This window comes from Condylura cristata, unplaced genomic scaffold (assembly GCF_000260355.1).
Source record: "Condylura cristata isolate star-nosed mole 26May11 unplaced genomic scaffold, ConCri1.0 scaffold00011, whole genome shotgun sequence".
Classification (NCBI taxonomy): Eukaryota; Metazoa; Chordata; class Mammalia; order Eulipotyphla; family Talpidae; genus Condylura; species Condylura cristata.
Window position 1 is genome coordinate 31,597,609 of NW_004567112.1, and position 22,395 is coordinate 31,620,003.

The 22,395-nt window shown below is 43.6% G+C and overlaps 1 protein-coding gene across 1 annotated transcript in view; it reads right to left on the minus strand.

Annotated features, from left to right (window-relative positions):
* Positions 1-12,210: 12,210 nt before the first annotated feature.
* The window catches only part of SH2D4B (SH2 domain containing 4B), a 61,674-nt gene continuing 51,489 nt past the window's right edge, over positions 12,211-22,395 (minus strand). Inside the window, exon 7 of the mRNA XM_004680692.1 lies at positions 12,211-12,299. Within this exon, the coding sequence (XP_004680749.1) occupies positions 12,211-12,299 (89 nt within the window). The remainder of the gene's footprint in view (positions 12,300-22,395) is intronic.

Genomic DNA, 22,395 nt, shown 5'->3' on the forward strand with positions numbered 1-22,395 from the left:
TAGCATACGGGATAAGAGAGATATAATACGTATCAGAACCAGTCTGGCCCTTCCTAGACAAGCCCCCCTCCCGCCCCCATATCCAGCTGGGGAGATGAGCAGGAGATCAAGGGCTGACCTGTAAATTCTGTGCATAGTAATAGACTTACAGAGAAGGGGCCAGTGGTGTGGACTGTGGTGAAGGCAGTGTCCTATAAAATATTGGAGGGAACGCAGAGAAGAGAAATCCCAAAAAGAACTGTAAGGGGAAGAGATGATAGAAGAAAAGGAGAGAGAACAAGAGTTCTGTGGTTCATCCCCTCCCACTCGCCCTCTCTCCACCCCCTTGACTGAAGCTCTTATCCTTTCTGGAGTTTTGATTCTGCCTCCTTCCCTGTTCAATCCCAGTGTTGGAGAACCTGAGTAGTAAGGCAGTGACCACTTATTGAACCATAATTCAAATTGCAGCCATATCACACAAGGAGAGTCATCAGAAATACCTTAATAGCAACTTATTTCTCGACCACCTTCAGTTGTCTCTCTGTGTTCCACAAATGTCCTTCTTATAGTGAATTTGTTCAAACAGGCATCCACGCAAGGTGCACACATTGCATCCAGTGCACCATCCCTTAAGATTTGTTTATCTAAAACTGACTGCTCCACCTTGGTTTTTTTTTTTTTTTCCACATGTCTTTTTTTTTTTTTAAGAAGTCAGTTCATTTGTCCTGTTGGGTTTGCTTCATTGTGATTTTGACTCCTATGTTATTTAATTTAAAAAAAAAAAAAAAAAAAAACTTAAGGCAGAGGATCACCAGCACAGGGGAACAGGAGAGATAGTGAGGCCAACCTGAGAAATATTTTCTAGACATTAGAAGAACCAAAACATTAGCTGCCTTTTATATTAATCCTTCAATTTGTGGTTTGAAGTGAGAGCAAAAAGTAGGATGCAATTATTTTTATCTCAAGTCTACTTTTAGTTCCAGACTGTGGGAATGTGGTGAGAAAAATCATTAACTGGAAGAGAGGACACATCAGATAGGAGAGAAATGATGCTGGTGGCTGAATGAGCTCCAAAAAAGTGAAAAAAAACTAAAACAGTGACGTTTTTCCAGTGGCCCATTCCCCGCTGAACCTCTCCAGGGAGGACCCAAGCCTTGCTGAGTCACAGCCAATGACCGGCACTGTCCCTGCCGTGAAAAACCTTCCTCACCATTGAGGGAACTGAGACCTGATTTCATCCGCAGCTTCGGGGGATGCAGGTAGGAAAGGCTTCCGGGAATTCGCCCCATGCCAACTTATTTAACAGCCTCTCACAGGATGTAGGACTCCCTGTTCTACCACACTAGGACATGAAGAATGAGAGGGAAACAAGGTTTAAAATGTTCTGAATCAGAAATCCATCTGAGAAGAAGTCTTTGGATCATCAAAGATAAATGACTGACTGTAGAAGCCCAAATTCTCCCAGATGTTAAGTCAAAATGGAAGTTCTCTTAAGAATATACTCAAAAACACAGTGTTTGAAGTTATATATCATCTTATTTTCCCTATGTTGATGGGAATGGGGTGAACTATGAGTTTTTCAGATATCCTGGTTAAAAGGCACAATCTTTAACAATACTGCTAACAGCAAGTATCGCTATGTCTGATGTCACATGACATGATGCCAATTATAGATGATAAGACATAACTTTTGATAAGCACTGTGAGAGGAAAAAAATAGCTTTTTTAATTCTTTGCATGGAAAATGTTAAATAACAATTATATGGAGAAATGACTATGCCTCCAGAAGCCAAAACAATGTGGGGAAATGACTGTCCTGTAGAAATACATTAGGCCTGTGCCATGTTTTTGGACTGGAGGGTGTTTGTGGTATTTGGCAACTTATTTGAGCTTGTGTATGTTTAGAACATCATACATTAAATATTTACTTTTGTATCTTAAAAAAATGGAGATAGAAAAGGTGAAAGTTATAAGATAGACGAATTGAGGAGTGATGATTAGCTTTGCACAGTTTGATTTAACAAAAATAAAGAGGGGTCTCCCAGAGCAGTTTAGTCACAAAATCATAGAATATTATAGCTTGAAAAGACCTTCAAGGAGAATTTACATACTCATGTACCCTATTCCTCAGATAGCTGAAGACCCACAGTCACTCTGTAAGTGCAGAACAATGGAAGAATTTGAACCCAGGTCTTCTGCCCCCCAGTTCATGAGTTCTTGTGTCCATAATCAGGCTTGCAGGCTAGGAAGTGCCTGGGCTTTTGCAGGGGGTTATTCCCATCACCTGCTCTGAAACACATTGACCAATGTCCTTTCCACCTCTACTCCACGTGCTGCACAGCCAAGTCCCTCAAGCCACATAAACAGCCAGCAAAGCTTTGGCCCCATAACTATGATTTATTCCATACACTGCACCCTGTATATTGCCAGGGTGTGAGTTCCCACCTATCATTTCTGCTGAAGAGGCTACAGTAACAGACGCTGCAGGCGCCCACTGCTGGCCAAACAGAATATCACAGGTCTGCAGCCCTCCCTTTTACAGATTATGGTCTCCTCTCCCGCAGCCCAAAACCTTGTCACAGACACAAGGCTAACGTGGCACAAGGAAATGTTTATGAGACTTTATTCTGTTCATGTTACATTGAGACTATGGTAATCAGAATTTTACCTACAAGATCCTGAAAAGATGAAACCCCAAACAGTGTGCCTTGAAATTTAATGTGAACAGACACCCCCCTGGGATCTTGTAAAATGCAAGTTCTGATTAGCTGAGTCTAGGGTGAAGCCCCGGACCTTGCATTACTAAGGTGATGTTGATACCACTGGACCATACTCTGAGTTGCAACATTCTAGATGAAAGTGCATGGACTTCTGAGTCAGACAGAAAGATCTGAACCTGTTTTCCACTTACTGGATGGGTGACCTCAGACAAAGGACTTAATCACCTTGAACTTAGAATTCCAGGTGTATAAGTGCACACATCCAGAGCTGCCTCATACATTTTGTGTGGACTGGACAGGTACACCACGCAAGCGCCCAGTATGATATCTCCTTACAGGGATATTTAATATTGACTATTCCCATCGTATGGACATTTTTGCCAGTACATTCTTCCCTTGGAAGCGTAGAACTCATGGATACTGGTAAAAGGCTTTGCACTACATAAACATGTAAATCACAGCCTCTTGAACTTGAAGATGTCACAGCTTCATTGTTTAGTCCCTTACTGCCAAGGTTAGATCCACCTATAACTTCAGACCCTGAGGGTTTCCATCAGGTAGAGTCGAATCCTAAGCAGTGGGCTCAGGCATCCCCAATGGGTGTACATCTTCTCTCACTTCCAAAGTGGAAAGTCACAGGAGAAATAAGATTGATGCCTCATCACCACGCTGGAGGTGAGACATATTTTACACATGCTCTAGGCAGACACTGGAACGTGACCTGCAAATAAAATCTTTAGAGCTGTGGAGCCAGACGTCTGGATTCGCCAACTAGCATCGGGGTTCTGTCACTGAGCCACCGGAACAGGCCTGTTCCCTGAGCCTTGGTCTCCTTTCCTGCAGAATAAGATGAAGGAAGTCATACATCCCAATTAGACAAGGGAAATGCCTGGAAAGGGAGCATTCCTCTTGTATGAGAAGGGCTGGAATAGAAGATAAATTGAGACCCTTTCTCTACAGTAAGTTCTGATACCAAGAATCCAAGAAGTCAGAAACAGCAGATGTTACAGAAATGCTTATTCATAAATAAAATATACTGCAATTTATTTTACAGTCAAAGAACTTTGGTCATTAAGGGTGGGAGGTCCATCTTCCCAACCAGGTGATGGTCTGAAGCAAAGAGCAGCTGAAGCAGTCTAAGTCCGTCTCCAGAGCAGAGCTCTAAGATCCTGCCGCACTGGCTTCTCCAGCATATCCCGGTCCCTGTCCCCACAACGCCCCAATCCCAAAGCTCCCCTTTCCCTCAATCCTTTTCTGACTCAAGAACAGTCAGAGCTCTTGGTTGCAAAAGAAACTGTCCCTGGGTGCTGTCAGCAATAAAGCAGTGCAGCATCTGTGTCAGACTGCTCACAGGGCAACTGGGACCTCTACAGGAAGCAGCCAGGCAGGTGTGGGGTGATGGAAGCAGTTGCAACCTCGCCCCTCTGCACAACAGGGCGGCATGAGACCTCTGCAACGCTGCCAAGGGGCGTGCCCCGGAAATGCCAGCAGCCCTTGCAGACTCACCTACCTCCGTGCTGCCTACCACCACCACTGAGTTGGCAAGACGTTGTCTTGTTAAAGGGGACCGAGGTTGGGAAAACTGGACTTTTCAACTCCTGGAGTAAGACACAAGATTCTGCAGTCCAGCCAGAGCCACTCAGCTGCTGGGCAACCAAAATGATAACAGATACCCCAATTCTATGTCTTTATGATTGCCACCCCCCCCCCACACACACACACACACGCACACACTCCCTTAAACGTAATTACGTAGTTTTGTTTTTCTGCTAGGTTTCTGTGACCACCTTAGAACTCCTTAAAAGCAGTCCTTGAGAGGAAATAACACACAGGTGATTTATGAAGGAATTTCTCGAGGAAAGATCAGAGAGATTATTAGAAGCAGGAGGAAAGATGAGGAAGCCAGTCAATGGCAAGATCTCAGGCAAAAGTGGTGGCTTCAGGCTGACCCTGGACACCGGGGGACACAGGAGAATAAACTGTGGCTCAGAATTGTTCCGATGCAAGTCCAGGAATAGGCTCCCACATTTCATGCCCTACGAGCATTGATTAATGGCCACGAGGGTGGGGGAATGAGAGCAGGAATATGAACTCCAAGCCCAGGCAAAGTGACTCCAACTGCCCCAGCACAGACCTCCATGAAGAGCTCCATGAAGAGCAGGTACAAGCTTCCAGAGCCACGGAAGTGAGGGCAGCAGTGGCACAGCGGAGCCAGTAGGGGTGGGGTAGAGCTCACACTGTCCACACAGCGTTCCCTTTCTTTTGGGAGCTCCCTTGAAACTCCAGCCGTGGTCAAGTGCCCCTGTTTTCCCAGCACCTAAGCCAGGATAGAAGCTTAGCGGGTTATCCAAACGTGTCGAAAAGATGGTGAAGGGCCCTCCCTGGTGGCACAACAGGTTAAAGCACAGCACTATGAAGCTATCGCAGCCACTGCACCATGAGTTCGATCCCCCGCCAGGCAGGTGACCCGCCCGCTGCTCCCCTCAGCAGTGTACTTCGTCGATCTGCCTGTTCTGCTCCCCACTCTGTCTCTGGTGAATCCTCTCACCCCCCAGCCACCTCTGGCCTGTACCCCAGTTCTGTATATAAATAAACCTTTAAAAAACAAATGCTGAAAGGGGTGAGTTGCTCCTGGGTACAGAGTAAAGCAACAGGAATGAATGCAGGACCCAGCAGCAAGGCAAGCAGGCAAGACCCAGGGACTTGCACTCTGGATTTACATTCCCTTCACTATCTTTCCAGTCCTGGCTACACTGTCTCTGTCAAAGGGGAGAATGCTTCCAAAGTCAGATGGCCTCTGTCATTAAAAAGGATCCTGGATGAGGGCCCTCCTTGGTGGCGCAGCAGGTTAAAGCACAGCACTAAGAAGCTAAAGTCACTTCCACATGAGTTTGATTCCCGCCTGCCCCGGAGGAGATCCACATGGAGTGGCAGACCTCTCCTGACCTGCCCACTGCTCCCCTCAGCAGTGTACTTCGATGATCTCTGCCTGTTCTGCTCCTTGCTCTGTCTCTGGTGAATCCTTTCACCCTCTGCTTCTCTGGCCTGTACCCCAATTCTGTATGAATAAAAAAAAAAAAGGATCCCAGATGAAATGTGAACAAGCATTTGGATTTCTCTAGCACAGCCAGCCTACCTGTTCCCAGTCCCTTGGGAAAAGGATAGAAGCTGGAACTAATGCACATGGCTTCCAGAAGTCACATAAATACCCAAAGGACATGGGCGATTTGCTGCAGCAGCTCACTTCTCTTCACCTACTAGCAAGCGGAAGGCAGGACAGGACAGGCTTGTAAGCCTCTGACAGATGTGCTTTCATGGGTGAGCCCCCAGAAGAATTCATCCAGGCTGACTCTGGAGAGAGGGCTATTTTTCATCTTATGCCTTGAATTGGGTGACTTCAGAGAAAGATCAGAGCCTGGGGGTAATTTTCCTCTCCCATTTTAGGATGAAGAAGCAGAGTAGGGTGATTTAGCAAAGGCTGATTTGGGATGCTAGTGAGATCTAGATCGTTCCAGTCTGGGGCACAGATGGGAACCCCAGGAAAGAGGCCAACCACTGAGAAAGGACCACCAAGTCCTTAGGGTCACCATGGCCCAGGTTACATCGCCAGCATATCAATACTTACCACCACCATTGGTTTCTGGAGGTAAGGGCCACTGTGGTGGTTAAATTGATGTGTCAATGCCCAGATATGTGGTCAAATGTGATTCAGGATCTTTCTGTGAGGGTATTTGTGAATGCAATTAAAATTTAAGTTGCTGTACTTCCAATAAAGCAGATTGCCCTCCACACTGTGGGTGGGCCTCATCTAATCAGGGTACCACACTTCCCATTGTGGCCCCATGCACCTTTGTAAGGGAAACCTTGTCAAAGGCCCTTTCTTGAGACTCCCTGCTCCTTATCAGGGCCTTGAATATCAAGCACCAAAAGGCCCCTTCTTCTTCTCCTGGCCATTCTCAGGTGCCAGCAGAAAAAGACATTGCATGTTCAGCAATGAATGAAGGGACAGCAAAGTGATTCCATTAAAAAGTAAAAAATAGAGACAAGAGAAAAAGCTTGTAGTCCCCTGTGAAATGTGTTTCTGACTTTTTCTCCTTTTTGAGTCCTTGTTGTCCTTCTGAGTACAATTGGTTTTAAAAAATTAGTGTTATGGGGCTTTTAAAGTTGTTGAGAGAAATGGTACCTCCTTAAACCAATCATTGAATTGCTTAATTGAGACCATAAATCTCCATTGTGAGTGCTGACGCTTTCTCCTCACAGGCTGTGCGCTGCCCGGCCACCCTGGGCTCCATTGTTTTATAGAACGTGTCAGGTACGTGTCTCTAACTCACGATTCTCCCTCGGTAGGTACTAAGTAATAAAAGTTAAGTTGTTCCTAAAATGATTTTGCATTTCAATTTCAACTGTGAGTTAGTGTCTGCTTTTTAAGGTTAAGAATGTTTCTAATGCAGAGTGTCATTAATTAGTTTCCCGATGGCCCACTTGTTCTGGGATTCCATGCTCCTAGAACAAATTGCTAAGCTGCTAATGGAAAACACTATTTCGTTAGGTGAACTTGGGGAGGTGTCTGATATGCTCCTGAAAGGATGCGCTGAAATAGGACTCTGGGCTACTAGCTCACAGATGGCTTTATGGATCTAGTCCCATATTAGAATACTCATTTTTCGATTTCCACATAATATTTTATGTTGTTCTGTTTGTTTTTCTTTGCTTATAAGCCCCAAGTGTTCTTCATACTTCATAAATCCTTAGGAACTAGAATTGAAAGGAAAGGATTAGTTATCCCAAAGAACTTTCTGTAGTCCTATAAAAGACTCAACTACTTGTAGAAGTATAAGGCTGAAAATAATGCACATGTCTCGTTTAAGGGAGGCTCTCGCCCCTCCCCTATCAAATTTCTCAGGGAATAAAGAGTCATTTAAAAAAAAAATGAAAGGCACTAAGTACAGCCTATGGGAGCAAGCTGAATGTAAAAATTGAAGATGTGAGAATAAAAGGGAAATTAACCAGAGACACGCCAGCATATGGACATAAAAGGGAATAAGCAATCTGGATCAGAGGAGTCAGGAGGGGATAGACAAGCGACAAACCAAGTTGTGGAAGGGCTAGGTTAATTTTTTGGTCAACACCCAAGTTTTTGGCATGAAGTCCTAAGACACACAGATCTGCACGAGCTAGCTAAGAGTATAATCTTAACCAGTCTCTTGTACATGTCATGGCTTAATTCAGCTTATCGATTTTACAAGTCACAGGATAGTTTTGCCAAAATGCGATGTCCGTTTCAATTTCTAGTTCCCCCATTTCAAACGCGGTGTTAGCAAAACTGATTTTGATTTGTTCTTTTAAAATCTCATTTGTCTATTTGCTATTCCTCTCGACAACTAAAAATAGTAGGCTCAGAATTTTAACCAAAGCAGCCATAATGTTCAACTTGGGCTTTTTGACTGGAGGGCTCCTGGAAAGGTCGAAGCAGGTCTTTTAGATCGGCACAGTCCCTAATCTACAACAGTATGAATCAACATCCTCAACTGTTCCAGGCACCATAAAACATGTGGATCAGTATGGCTTTGTCTGACCCCGATGACCTCAAAGGCACAACACATATATACACAGTTAAGTACAGAAAAGAAAACTAGAAAGCAAGTGATTTTATACCCATATGAAATTATCTCTATAATTCATTACATTCAGTAAAGTCCTTTAACAAAGAAACGAGCACTCTCCCTACACCTTTTTGGTTACTAGAGCAAAATGAGATGAGATTCAAATTTAAAATGAGATGACTCTAGAAAATGTAATACATTTACTTAGTTTCTTTGAAGTATAAACAATGGTATTAGAATCTTTCCTGAACCTGGTTTCAGATAAGTCAGAGAAAGAACAAAATAATTCCCAACATATAGCCCATAACTTAAAACGGGGTCAGTAAACTTTTCCTGGAAAAGGCTAGGTAGTAAATATTTAGGGTTTGCAGTCCATAGCAGCCAAATAATAAACAAATGAGTGACGCTCTACTCAGTCAAACTTTATTTATGCATGTGGACATCTGAATTGAATAAAATTTTCACAAATAATTTAATATTATTCTTCTTTTCCAATTTTTCCAACCATCTGAAAATATTAAAACCACTCTTGGCCCTCCCTGGTGGCGCAGCGGGTTAAAGCACTGCACTGAGAAGCTAAAGCCACTTCCGCATGAGTTCGATTCCCGCCTGCCCCGGAGGTGACCATATGGCGTGGCAGACCTCTCCTGACCCGCCCGCTGCTCCCCTCAGCAGTGTACTTCGTCCATCTGCCTGTTCTGCCCCCCACTCTGTCTCTGGTGAAGCCTCTCGCCACCCCTGAGCCTCTGGCCTGTATCCCAGTTCTGTATGTACAAATAAAATAAATCTTTAAAAAAAAAAAAAAAACACCACTCTTGGCTTGCAAGCTGTAAAAATACAGGCACCAAACCAAATGTGGTCCATGGAAATAGTTGGCCGATCCCTGCTTTCAAGACTTGCTTCTCGGCCCCTCCCTGATGGTGCAGCAGGTTAAAGCACAGCACTATGAAGCCATCGCAGACATTGCAACATGAGTTTAATCCCCATCAGGGGGTGACCCGCATGGCGCAGCAGACCACTCCTGACCTGCCCACTGCTCCCCTCAGCAGTGTATTTCAGTATGTCTGCCTGTTCTGCTCCCCACTCTGTCTCTGGTGAATCCTCTCACCCCTCACACCTCTGGCCTATACCCCACCCAGCTCTATATGCATAAATAAATAAAGATATTTAAAAAATGGTTTAAAATTTATTACTGAATATAATGACCAGTCCGAGGGGACAAAAATGTACACATGCCTCCTAAGGTCTGGGTTCATGCCCATGCATCCCTTCTAAAGGATCTTTCTCTGTGGCTTCCTTTAGCCCATGCCCCTCAAAAATCCACCCACCCCCAAGGGACAGCTCAGCGATTCTGCCACACAGTTTCTGCACCCCAAGTTTCCCTTCCATGCCTTGAACTTTATCTCCTATTAAGTTGCATAGTATCTTTTACAACTTCTCTTACTAGCTGTAGATTGTAAATTTTCCCTCTGCTGAGTCTTGTAGCTGACTATTTCTCATTACATTTGTAAGGCTCAGGGAAAAAAAAAAGAACAATTCCTTTATTTGAGAATCCTGACATTTATTAGCATAATAAAACTCTCAAGATAAAATTGCAGTTTTCCAGACAGTAATTTCATTTGCAGGACAACTTACAAGGAATTTATTTTAAAGCCAGGTAAAACCTAAAATATATGAAACATGAAGAAAGTGCAGGCCCTGAGTAAAATGAAATAAATATGTTAGGCATGGAAAACTCAGCTGTTGTCTCTCACATACTAATTATGGGGGGCAGGAACAACAGCCCATGGATTCATGTCCTCAGACGATCTTGGTCTGCTTTCAAAGGAGCTTTGGAACAAAAAATGTCTTCTTAGTTTCTTCTAACACCTCGAAAATCATTGTCTCGTTACCCCACAACACATCTCTGCTGAGCACATCTTGTTGCTGGTACTGAGGTTGTCACTAGAGATACCTTTCATCTGAAAAGAGTTTTCACATTGATCATTTAACTGGCCTGTGAAAAAGCCTACCTATGGCCGCACATTCGTTTCTCAGTCACACCGGGTTTCAATGAGGTTTAATGACTTGAATGGAGTCACACAGTTGGTCAGCCACCTGCCCAAAACTCAGATTCAGCTCCTCTGAGTCTAATAGAGGATAATTTTAATAATAATTAGTTATGATTTTAAAGCACCTTAGAGTTCAGAAATCAGGTTCCCACCTTCTCCTTATTTTACCCATTTGGGGGTTCAATGAGACAGATGGGAGGAAAACCAGGTGGTAAAATTGATATGATGGAATTTATTTGTGATGACTGCCCCAAAGACAAAGCCTATGACCAGTGGTTGGATGTCGCTGCTTTATTCTAGAACACAGAGCCACAGGAGCAGGAAAGAGGGGGAGGAAGGTGAAGCAGAAAAGGAGGAAGACAAATAGGAGGGGTGGTGCTGATCTGGCTGCTGCTTGATTTCACCATGACTAGCTGCTCCACTGGGAAGGGCGTTTTCTAAAAGCCATATAAAGAACTGTCTGTCAGAGCTGTCTGTCTCCAAGGAGAATTGATCTAGCAAGCTCTATCTCCCATTGATCAAATGTTCACCCAGCTCTTCTCATCACATGTGTCCTAAATCTCAACAACAGGGGGTGGGCGGCTCATAGCCCAGTGCAAGGTACCACAAGCCTGGGCTCACAGGAAGCTGAACCACACATTGAGGAAGAGCAGAGTCCATGCAGAATCAGTTCCAGTGGTGGCAAATGGGGTGAAACAGTGGCCAAGGAGCTGAGGAACTGGTGAGGCAAGGGTGGCATAGAGCATGAGAGATGTTCACCCAGCTCTCAGGTAAGGCAAACCAGTTCACTGACAAGCGGTCTGTTGCTACATTCACTCTCATCCGATCCAGTGCTTCCAGCACTAGTAGACTAATAAGGGCAGAGTGGAAATGTGAACCCAAGTCTGCTTGACTTTAGAGTCTATTATATTCCCATTATAACATGCTCTCCCTCTGTGTACTTCACACATATGAAACATGGGTATGCTCAGTACACGTTCTCCCTGAGAATGATGAGGACTTATTGAAAGAGTCTTCTTAATATGAGGAATATAATCAGACTAAGTGGAAATAGGGTCAAAATTGCAAAGAATAGAAAATCAATCATTTGAGTAACATGCAGAAAGAGGGTCAAATCCTAGAGAGCAAAGGCCTTATCAGCCATCTACAAACCAACCTCGGATTTATAATTCACCCCAGATCTCAGCACATCTGTAGAAATACAAAGGACCTCTGCACTAGTGTTGTAAGCCAGAGCCAACATAAGCTTCCAAGAAAAAGGAAGGGGTGATAAAAGAAGAGGTAAGGAAGGAAGTCATCCGTTCTGGAAACTGGGGCTCACACGTGGAGGTGAATCCAATGGCAGTATCAATGAAGGTAATAATGAACACCATTGAAGATGCAGCATAAAACTCCTTTACTAGATCTCTTCTATAGCATCCATGACTTTACCAACAGTAATGAATAGGAAACAATTTACTGGGAATTATCACTAATTGGTATTAGAAAACATTCAGAAGTAGTGCATTCATTTAACAAGCATACCGAGAACGTCTGCCCTATGTTAAATTCAGAGTTCGGCACTGGGATTAATTTGGATTATTAAAACATGATGCATATGCTTTAGGAGCTCAGTTTAGGGCAGCCATGGCAAATAGGTTTCACCTTTAAAACTATAACCTTCATGAAAGAGTTGCACTAGTTACTAGCAATTCCTGTCCCTATATTTTGTGTCCTTGAAATATATTAGAATACTTGTTTCTCTAGGTAGTGGTGGATCTTCCAAAAGGCTGTAGCTATTTGAGCCAGGAGGTTCTTATGTATGGTTCAGAGAAAAGTATGGGCAAAGGAGTCCGATTGCTAAGGGGGAAAAATCATTCAAACAACAGATGGTAGTCTGGCGGGCTGTCTCTCTGTCCACAGGGTTCCTGAAGCAACTCTCCCCCTGAAACAGTGATAATTTCCTCCTAAAAGGGAAAAAAAGAACCAAAACATTATCAAGGCGGAAAAACGAACAACCACCAGGGTTCAAGATGAAAAGACAAAATCCTCATCCTCACTCAAATTTCTAGAAATGACAGGTGGAAATCTGCTTTTAAAAATGCACCCATAAGGCCCTCCCTGGTGGCACAATGGGTTCAGATGCAGCACCACAAGCTGGCCCCAGCCACCTCAGTGCAAGCTCCAGCCTGGCCCCAAGTGACCCAGATGGCCCAGCAGACCTCTCCTGTCTCTCCCACTGCTCCCCTCAGGAGTGTACTTCATAGATCTGCCTGTTCTGCTCCCCCCTTTGTCTCTGGTGAAGCCTCTCACTGCCCCTGCACCTCTGGTTTGTACCCCAGTTCTGTATGAGTAAATAAATAAACCCATAAAACTACCAGAAAATAAGGACATCAACAAAGCAAAAATGTGAAAGAATACTTGAAATCCAAAAGACATCCCAGTAGATTGTCAGAGGAGTGATGTGGGACAGGGACTGGAGTGGAGCTATGGTGTCCCCAGGGACCCCAGACAGCAGAGATCAGGCAGTAAGAACAGGCACGAAGTTCTGTGGAAGGCTGAAGAGGCCTAGAAAGTTCAGGCTCTTCAATGACCAAAAAATGAGTTAGTGTCAATTCCAACTCCTCCAGCATAGAGCGACTGGATTTGGGAAATGAGGATAATAGATGCATAAACAGGAACCTCCAACTCAAGGAGAAAAAATGAGCAAACACCAGGGTTCAAGACAAAAGGACAAAATCCTCATCCTCACTCAAATTGGGTCCTCCATGTTGAAAGATCACTTCATAGCCCAACTTACATACACATAAAGAAAATGACAGCCATTAAAAAAAAAAAAAAAGGATGCCAAACTCAACAGTCAAACTGACTCCCAAGGAAAGATCAAGTCCATAAAACAGAAAGAAACCTTAGGAGATGTACAGGAATCTCACCAGTAGAATAAAGCACATAAATCATCCATGAAACAAGAATGGGTTATTATTTAAAAAAAACCAATTATAGAACCTGGAAATGAAAAAGATGCCCATTTATATTTAAAGGAAAATTTCAACAGAACTGAAGAGCAGAATGGACATAACTAAATAGCAATTTGGTAGCTGGAAGAATTGACACATCAATAAGAAAGAGACATGTAAGTAGAAAAACGGACAAACGAGATGAATAGACAATTCACTGCAGAATCCAAGTGGCCATTAAACATCTGAAAAGCGTCTCAGCATCAGCGGTAATCAGAGAACTGCAAGCTAAACAACAGTGTCTCCCTCTCTGATGTTGAAATATTAAAATGATTGATCAGCCCCAGCAGCGGCGTGGGGCCACAGCCTTGTATCGTTTTGGCAGGAGCGTGAACTGGTGTGACATTTTTGGAGGGCGATTTGGCAGAGCATTTCAAATTAAAATATGCATAGTCTTTTATCCAACCCCTCCAGCTCCAGGCATCCATCTTATAGAAAGAGTTGCAATGTGCCCCAAATAATAAACCCCAGCAAGTGTCTGCAGTGCAGGTTGGTCATGCAAACACAGTAGACATCAAAAGAGGGGTGGAAAACTAAATTGTAATCTCTATCCAGAGCATGGGCACCACTTGGGAACTTTTCAGGGACACAGTACACGCACTGACTTGGAAAGATCCCAATGGCCTATTTCAATCACAGCCAAAAATTGCCTTTGGTGGACTGTTTTAGCACTTTACACACTCATGTCTCACTGAAACTGCACAGTGACCCTAAGAGGTGAGCATTATTATTAATCCCCCCTATTGAGCTGGAAGAAAAGGAATGAAAGTTTGAGTAGCTGCCCAAAGTTACAATAACAAAGTTGGGATTTAAAACTCTATACAGGGACCAGTTTTTTAAAAATACTTTAAAAAATTCTATAATACACTAAGCACATTAAAAAATTGAATTGCTGTGCAATGGTAAAGGATTACCCAGTGCAGGTGAAAAATAACAAAACTGTGTATTTCCTAATGTACATCAATTTCTACGTTAATGCCTAGGAAATGCTTGCATAGGCATGGGGCAAACTATTAGTTCGAGGTGGGAAATAGAAATGGGGATTTGAAATGAATGATGCTTACATTTCAAATTAGGTTTTATTTTTTCTTTATTTTCTTAGAATACAAGTTAGTTGTATCATTAAAAATTTTAAGCCTGGTTTATGAAAACTGGCCATCAGGTCTCCATTTGAGCATCAGGGAGACCTCTCGTTAGTGTCAAAGTCAAAATTGACAGTTTCAAGCCTTAGATTTGAACAGAACAGAGACCTTCAAAGATATCTGGCCTAGCCTTCCTCTGCAGGAACCTGTCCATCTCCCTGAGAGACAGCTGTTTACTCTCTGCTTGCTCCTTGCAGGGACAAGGAGCTCATCGCCACTCAGAGCAGCTGATCTTGGACAGAGAAAGTCAGAACTGTGGTAGAGAAGAAAAAACACAAGTTTTAGAAGCACACAGGTTTCAGAAGTCTCAGGCTTCACTCCTGGACCTCACTAGAACCAGCCATGAAAATTTAGACAGGTCGGCCCTCCCTGGTGGCGCAGTGGGTTAAAGCACAATACAAAGAAGCTTAAGCCGATTCTGCATGAGTTCAATCCCCGCCTGCCCCGGAGGAGATCCACATGGTGCGGCAGACCTCTCCTGACCCACCGGCTGCTCCCCTCAGCAGTATACTTCATTGATCTGCCTGTTCTGCTCCCTGCTCTGTCTCTGGTGAATCCTCTCACCCTCTGCATCTCTGGCCTGTATCCCAGTTCTGTATGAATGAATACATAAATCTTAAAAAAAAAAAAAAAAAAAGAAAGAAAGAAAATTTAGACAGATCGTTGAAGTCAGAGAAATGAGTTCCTTGCGTTGGTTCCCTGGCTTGTGAAATGGGGTAATGTGCATCCTGCACAGGTCAATCATGGCAGACACATGAGAGCACACATAGTGCTTGACACAGAAAAGGAGCCAGAACCCTCACATCCTCTCCTTTCCTCTTTCCTATCATTAAAAAGGGCTTTTTCTGAGATCAATAAATCTGATTAAATTCAGTTTTCTGGGATATGTTTGCCCAGTGTCTGTGTGTTTGTAAGTGGGTGATTTTCCATGTGTTTCACTTACAAGGTCAGTCAAGAGCTATCCCACAAAGAAAGAGGCATACAAGTCCAAGGATCCCCATTACAGTGAAAGATCAGCAGCATGTTCAAATCATTCTGCGAAGCTTTCTAAACTTGCAAAGCTCAGGAAGATGGGAGATCCCTGACCTGCCACAACCCTGGTCTTTCCCTGCTGGGTCACCACCATTTCTCCCAGTTACTACTGTTACCAACAGGCACATTAACACAAAGTTGCTTCTCTATACAAGATGGAAGTCTACATCTTACTCAATGTGAGGTCCACAGCAGGGAACATATAACAAAAAGAGATCTTGGGAAATAAGAATTTCCATACTACTGTACATTCATAGAATGTGTTGCATACAGTCCCTCACTTAGTGTTCATAAGAGCTCAGCTAAGTTTTAGCTACATCCATTTGCCCATTATGAGACTAAGGAAATGCCCGTAGGGCACTCCTGCACCAAGTGGTAAAGCTGTAGTTGGAGGCTCTATGAGAAAGGCTTCTCTATCTAAGTCTAGAAAGCTACCAGAGGCCTATCTAGAGTGTCCTCAAGAGAGATGTCCTGGGATGAGTTGGACAAAAGGCCAAGCAAGCAACCCCAAATGTTGACAGTAGGGAGCACCAGGTGCAAGTGTTGTCATGGGTGCATGCATGGTTCAGCCAGCGAGCCAGAAGAGGAGTGCACCCCAGAGCCTGTCCTGGCCAACCTCAGCTCTATTACCCAGAAGAGCTATGTCCCTGTGACTTCAAGAACCCTTCTGGGGCTCCTCAGTTTCCATTCCATTCCTTAGAGTGCCTGTAGTCTGCCTGTCCCTTCAGCTCAAGTTTCTATCAATTCCATCCCCAAATAGCACCCATTAGAGGGATACCTTGTGGAAATCAATGAGATCAGTGAGCGTTGCATGGCGATTGGGGTCCACTCCCAGGAAGCTGTAGAAGTCCCCAGAGGCATCCACCAGAAAATGCTTGAACCCTTTCTGCAGGCGGTAGGAGAGGGTGTAACCCCATATTTTGTCACTGACCCGGACCAGAAATGCTCCCTCAGTCATGTTCTCAAGGAGATCTTCAGCATCTTCTCGGCTAATAATTCCTGGTTTAAAAATAGAAAAAATAAAAATGATCAGTTTCTGCAACAGCCTCTTTAACCACCCCCCCACACACACACTTGTCCCTCATCCTCTAAGGACCTCAGGGACGGACTTCTTTCCACAGAGGGGTACACCTTGGCCCATCAGCTCGAAGCAAGCATGGAGGTAGAGCCTCTATCAAGATCTGAGTTTGTATGCTTTCCTCCAAATTAAGCCCCACTAATTTGGATTAATTGGGTAAGTAAAGTATAAGTAATGAGCCAGAATCATAGCACCTATTGATTACAGATTCAAGTCAACAAGCATCGCCCAGTGGAGAGCCTTAAGAGGCCCATTTTAATGAGGAGACCTGAGTGACTTATGATAGCTGCCTTGGTTATCTCTCTGGTACCCATGAACAAGCACCTGAAAAATGGTCTTTCCTCTATTTACCTGTGGCCACTAGGCAAACTGCTTCTTAATCAGGGCACATAATTAAGCTTCACTTCAGTTCTAAGTATAAATTTTTCTTCAATCCTACACAAGGTGGATTCACCACTGTGAGCATAAGATCTGGCCTCTGAGTTGTTACTATGTCAGTGCTGTACCCAGAAAGGCTTTGTGGGTGTCACTTTCCATAAGGCCAACATGTTTTGTGGATCAGCTCTGGAAGATGAGTGGGTGGGAAGAGATGGGGAATCAAATCAGAAGACCTACATTACTTGCCCAAATCCAGCCTGCATCACCCCTTTTCCCTTCCCAAGCCTCCTTGACCCTCAGCCTCCTAGAAGAGCCAGAGTTAGAACTCAGACTCCAAGTCCAGAGTTCTCGCTCTGCACCATGTTATCTCATGCGGAGGACAGTAATGCCGTGAAAGTCACAAGATCAATGAGGCGAAGCCTGCAGAAGTTAGGGGAGGTTAAAGAAGGAATGAAAGGAGGTGTAAAGAGCACCTGGAGGCTGGTAGACTGTAAGGAAAGGTGATGTGGTAAATAGAAAGAAGAGCACACGTAACTGAAGAATGCCAGCGAAAACTAAGACACATTCACGGGAGATTTATATGAATGTAACATAAGAGAAGTTTAGTCTCTTAATGTATCAGGACATTAAGAGATGTGATGGGTGGGATCAGAGTTCTAACACTATATAATCTATAATCTGAATCCCATAACAGAGAGAGAAATGGATAGAAGGTAATACTCGGAGTGATGCTTGAAACTTAAAGACACATAGTAGTGAAACTCTATAAAGCTATTCAATGACTTATTTTGTCGACCAGAGAGAAAATGCAGATTGCCTACACAATTACAATTAGACTTTTCACTTGCAACAAAAAAAAAAGTCAGAGAATAGTGAGACAATATTTTCCGTGTGCTGAGACAAAAATAATTATTTAATGAAACTACCTTCCAAAGAGAAGGAGAAAATATATACCGCTTCAGGGGAAAAAACTGGAAGAGCTGACGGCAGGGAACTCGAAAAGGATGTACTTCAGGAAGAAGAAATATAATCCCGGATAGAGAAACTGAGATGTTAGAAAAATGGTGAGTGTCAATACTGTAGGTCAACTTAAAAATATGTATGGACTTTCAAAATAACAATAATAAATAATGGACATATTCTGAAGGTTAAAAAAAGATAAAACTTTAACACTGAACATCAGTCGGGAGTAGGATGATTGGCCTTTGAAAATTAGGAAGAGGGTAAAGATATATATTAACTTTAGAATATGTTAAGCATGCATGCAAAATTATTTAAATTAACCACTAAAAGACAGGCATTGGGAATAGTATAACCTTCAGACAAAAGAAGTGAAAAAATGCAATGAGAAAACATTCTCAGTGAAGCATGAAACAAGGTAATAACTGAAAATAAATACACTATGATTCCATTTATAAAAAAAAGTTGAAAACCTCACAGAGCTCAGGACTGTAATGTTTGGAGATTGATATGTAAACAACAAATGAAACAAAGAAATGGTGGCCAAATTATTCAGGCCAGAGAACATAGGTGGTGGAAGGAAGAAGGCAATAAAGTGAGAAGCCCATAGGATGCTCTAAAGACCAGTGACTTCTTACGTTTTCCTTATGCCTGACACAGATGTATGTCATACATTATGTTTAATATTAAAAGACATTTTAATATTGTGATTTTCAGCTCCTCCCAGATCGCTACCATGACATTTACTCAAAATCAGTCCATGTCCTTCGGGGGTGGGAAGCTATCACAAGAAAAAAGGGCCACTAGTGAACTTTAAATGCCGTTGCCAGCTGTGTAGAGTGTCTTGTGCACTGTCTACAACCCTGCCCCACTCTGGGAGAGTCTTGTTTAACCTGGGGTATAACAAGGATCAACAATGCTTAAAATCTTCCTGGGTAATTCTGATATGTAGCCAGTTTGAGTCTCACTGAGCTACAGCGAAATAGCCTTGCAAGCCAGGACTGACAGAAATGTAAAAAGTAATTTTTGCACCCTAGAAACTCCCTATACATTCAGAGCAGTCTTGGATATCCAAACATTGGGCTTTACAGACCTATCCTAGAAGGGGATGGGGTAGAGCTATAAGGCATCCTTGCAGAACTAGGAAGAGACTTCCCTAGGCTGGGGCAGATCTTCCATGGGTTACAAAACAGAGAAGGAGGTGCAGAGATGACTCACTGACCAGGGCCTTCTTTGACTCAAGCCAAGGCATGAGCCTCTCCTGTGCCTAGACATCACTTTAGGAAGATGAAATTGGAGACACTTGTGGAGAAGGACAAGGCAAGACTTGGAGCTTAACGTGATTGAATATCTGTTACAAAATGATTTACACTGAAAGCAACAAGTATCTTTAACTAGAACTTTAAAGATTCCTTTTTTTTTCCCCAGGCATTAACAGAAACCAGAATAAGAAAAGATTGCTTATAATAACAAGTAAATAAGAAGGTCCTTCTAGCAACAATTAAAAAACTTGAAGGAGACGTGTACAAATACAGACACAGATCAGGGGTGCTCAAGCCAGCACTATTGATATCTTGAGCTGCCTAAGTGTCTGCCACAGGGAGCGGCCCTTTGCACAGAGGCGAGCACGGCCACCCATGAAGAATCACCAACATGAGAGAGAACTGAAGCTCTACTTGATAACCGAGTAATAGTATATGAGATAATTTGTGCAAGAAAGGTGGCTTCCACAGAAGTTAATATAAAAATGATCACAATTTTATAAACATAAGGTTTTTTTGTTTTTTTTTTAAAGATTTATTTATTTATGCATACAGAACTGGGGTACAGGCCAGAGGCTCGGGGCAGTGAGGGGCTTCACCATAGACAGAGTGGGGAGCAGAACAGGCAGATCGACGAAGTACACTGCTGAGGGGAGCAGCGGGCGGGTCAGGAGAGGTCTGCCATACCATGTGGTCACCTCCGGGGCAGGCGGGAATCGAACTCATTGCAGAAGTGGCTTTAGCTTCTCAGTGCTGTGCTTTAACCCACTGCGCCACCAGGGAGGGCCAAACATAAGGTTTTTGAGAGCAAGAATTACGTCTCTTTTGTTCCTTCCATAGTTCTATGTCTGGAAACTATTAAGCTTTAATATTCTTGAACAAGTCATTAGTTAGTTAAAGTTATAACCTATAACTCAGCACACCCAGAGAACATTATGCCAACACTGTGATAAGAGCTTCCTATCCACAAGTTCACTTCAATGATCATACTATCTTTTAGTGAAGATAGTTTTATTCTCCCTATTTTACAGTGTGGAAAATTGAGTTCAAAGAGAATGAGCTCCTGATTCGAGGTCTCGCAGCTAGTTCATGGCAGTGAGGGAACAAGGGATAGCATTCTTTATGACTGTCTTCTGCATGAGGCTTGTATTCCTATTTGGTCGTAAGTGGCCTGTGCTCCCAGATGGGTTGACTCCCATAGCCACATCTCACATCCAGAATTTACAGCCGGAAGCCCTGGGAGAAGGTGTGTGAACTGGGTGTGGGCTAGCAGAGACCTCAGGGCTTCCTGAGCTGGCGGCATGAATCACAAGGGTTCAGCCATGAAGCAGCTGAAGATATATCTCTCAGAGGGACTGTTCAGGGCTCAAGGTCACTTGCACACTGACCAAATGACAGATTGACCACAGTGCAACAAGCAAAGTCTTGGGCTGTTCCCCAGGGGGCTTGATGCGAAGGGTGAAGGGGGTTGGAGGGAGGCACGGTAGTGACAAATATCTTCAAGCTTAAATTGTGCCCACTCTGCAGTGGGGTCTTTCCAGACTGGACAGGCCCATCCCCACGGGTCAGAGGATTCAGTGTCATATCCTCTAGAAAGCAAGCACCAAACCAACCAAATCTAAGTTTTCAGCCATCTCTGTGCTGTTTATGGCCTTAGCTTGACCATGTAAATCTTTCTTCACTGTTAAAATGAACTCACATTAACGTCAGCCTAAATTATAAGCCATGCTAAGGAAAAGAATGCCAGAAAAAAACATGGCTGCAGTTCCCAAGCATAGACTCCACCTAGCCTAAGTTACAGTTACTCAGCAAGAGCCTGTAATCTGGATATAGAGGCAGAAACGCAACATACAGATGATGGTTCTTGGTGGGCACTATGGTATTGGAGAGAGGACGTCTGCACCTGGGTCACCACTGTCCAGGCCTCCTCAGGAGATATGTAATCTGGATTTCAGGCAAGCTGACTAACTGCAGCGCCCCCTGAAATGGACAGGGCGGAGGTCAAGAGACAAAAGACTTGAGGGTAGCAGCCCCTCTCCCATAGTGACTCTGGGTGAGGGTGAGTGGGGTGGGGTGTATTAAGGAAGATGAGCATTAGCGGGCACAACAAAGAATTCCAGGCTTGTTTTCCTCTTTCAATACCTTTCACATTAACACAGGCAGACTTTTGTAGTCAGCAATCCTGGGAGGGGACTGGCAGTTCTTAGTGTCTGTTACTACACCCTGGGTACAAATCCCTGTGAGTTCTTCCTGACACTTCACCTAATTGTCTCCTTGCACTGCATGCAAATGCTCACAAATACCTTCTGGTTCACTACCAAAATATTTACTCATTGGTGCTAATCAGTGGCAGCCCCAGGAAAGGAAAGGCACTTTAAGCATACTTTCCAAAGACGTTCTGCCATAATAGACCCATAAATCCACCTGTTAGCAAATCCCAGGATTCAGCTCCAGCATCTCCTCCACCTCCATACTGTTCCCTGAAACCATTAGCTCGGAATTGAACCTAAGTAACCAAATGTGCGTCTTTTATTTCTCTGCTAGGGCTTCTCCCTGAAAAGAAACACAGGCAGGCCAGATACGTTTTATGGGTTTTCCATTTCTCTAATGTGTATATTTCTTAAAGCTTTCACTGCAGCTACACCCCATGAGGGGGTAACTGCTTCATTACAGGCTAGTTACTCCTCATTCATTTCAGTGACTTTCCTGTCTTGTTGCCATACCTTACAGATGCAATCATTATGGAGGCTGGAATTATTAAGCTCTTTATTCTCAACAATTTTTCAAAGTATCCTGAAGCCAAAGAGATTGTGATGAATGAGTTCAAATGCTCTCATTTCTTTATAACTCCCAATGAATTTTAACACAGCTAACTGCTGAAACAAGGATTTCACTGGACAAGCTTCTTGGCTCCAGACATGTCTGTGCACAAGCAACAATCTCCCAGGCCTGTGGCTGTGTGCTCCAAGTTGACATGGCAAGTCTGCATCACTGATGTCACCAGTCATGACCAAGGGGGACCACTACCCAGCAAAATGACTTCTGAAGCTGGCTCCACAAGACACCTTAAATGAATATACAAACTTAATATCTGATCCATGCCAGTCTTGTCAACTGGAATGACAGATTCTCTAGGACAGAAGACAGGTTATTTTCCTCTTTGTGGTAGACATTGATTGATCCAGCCTGCTCAG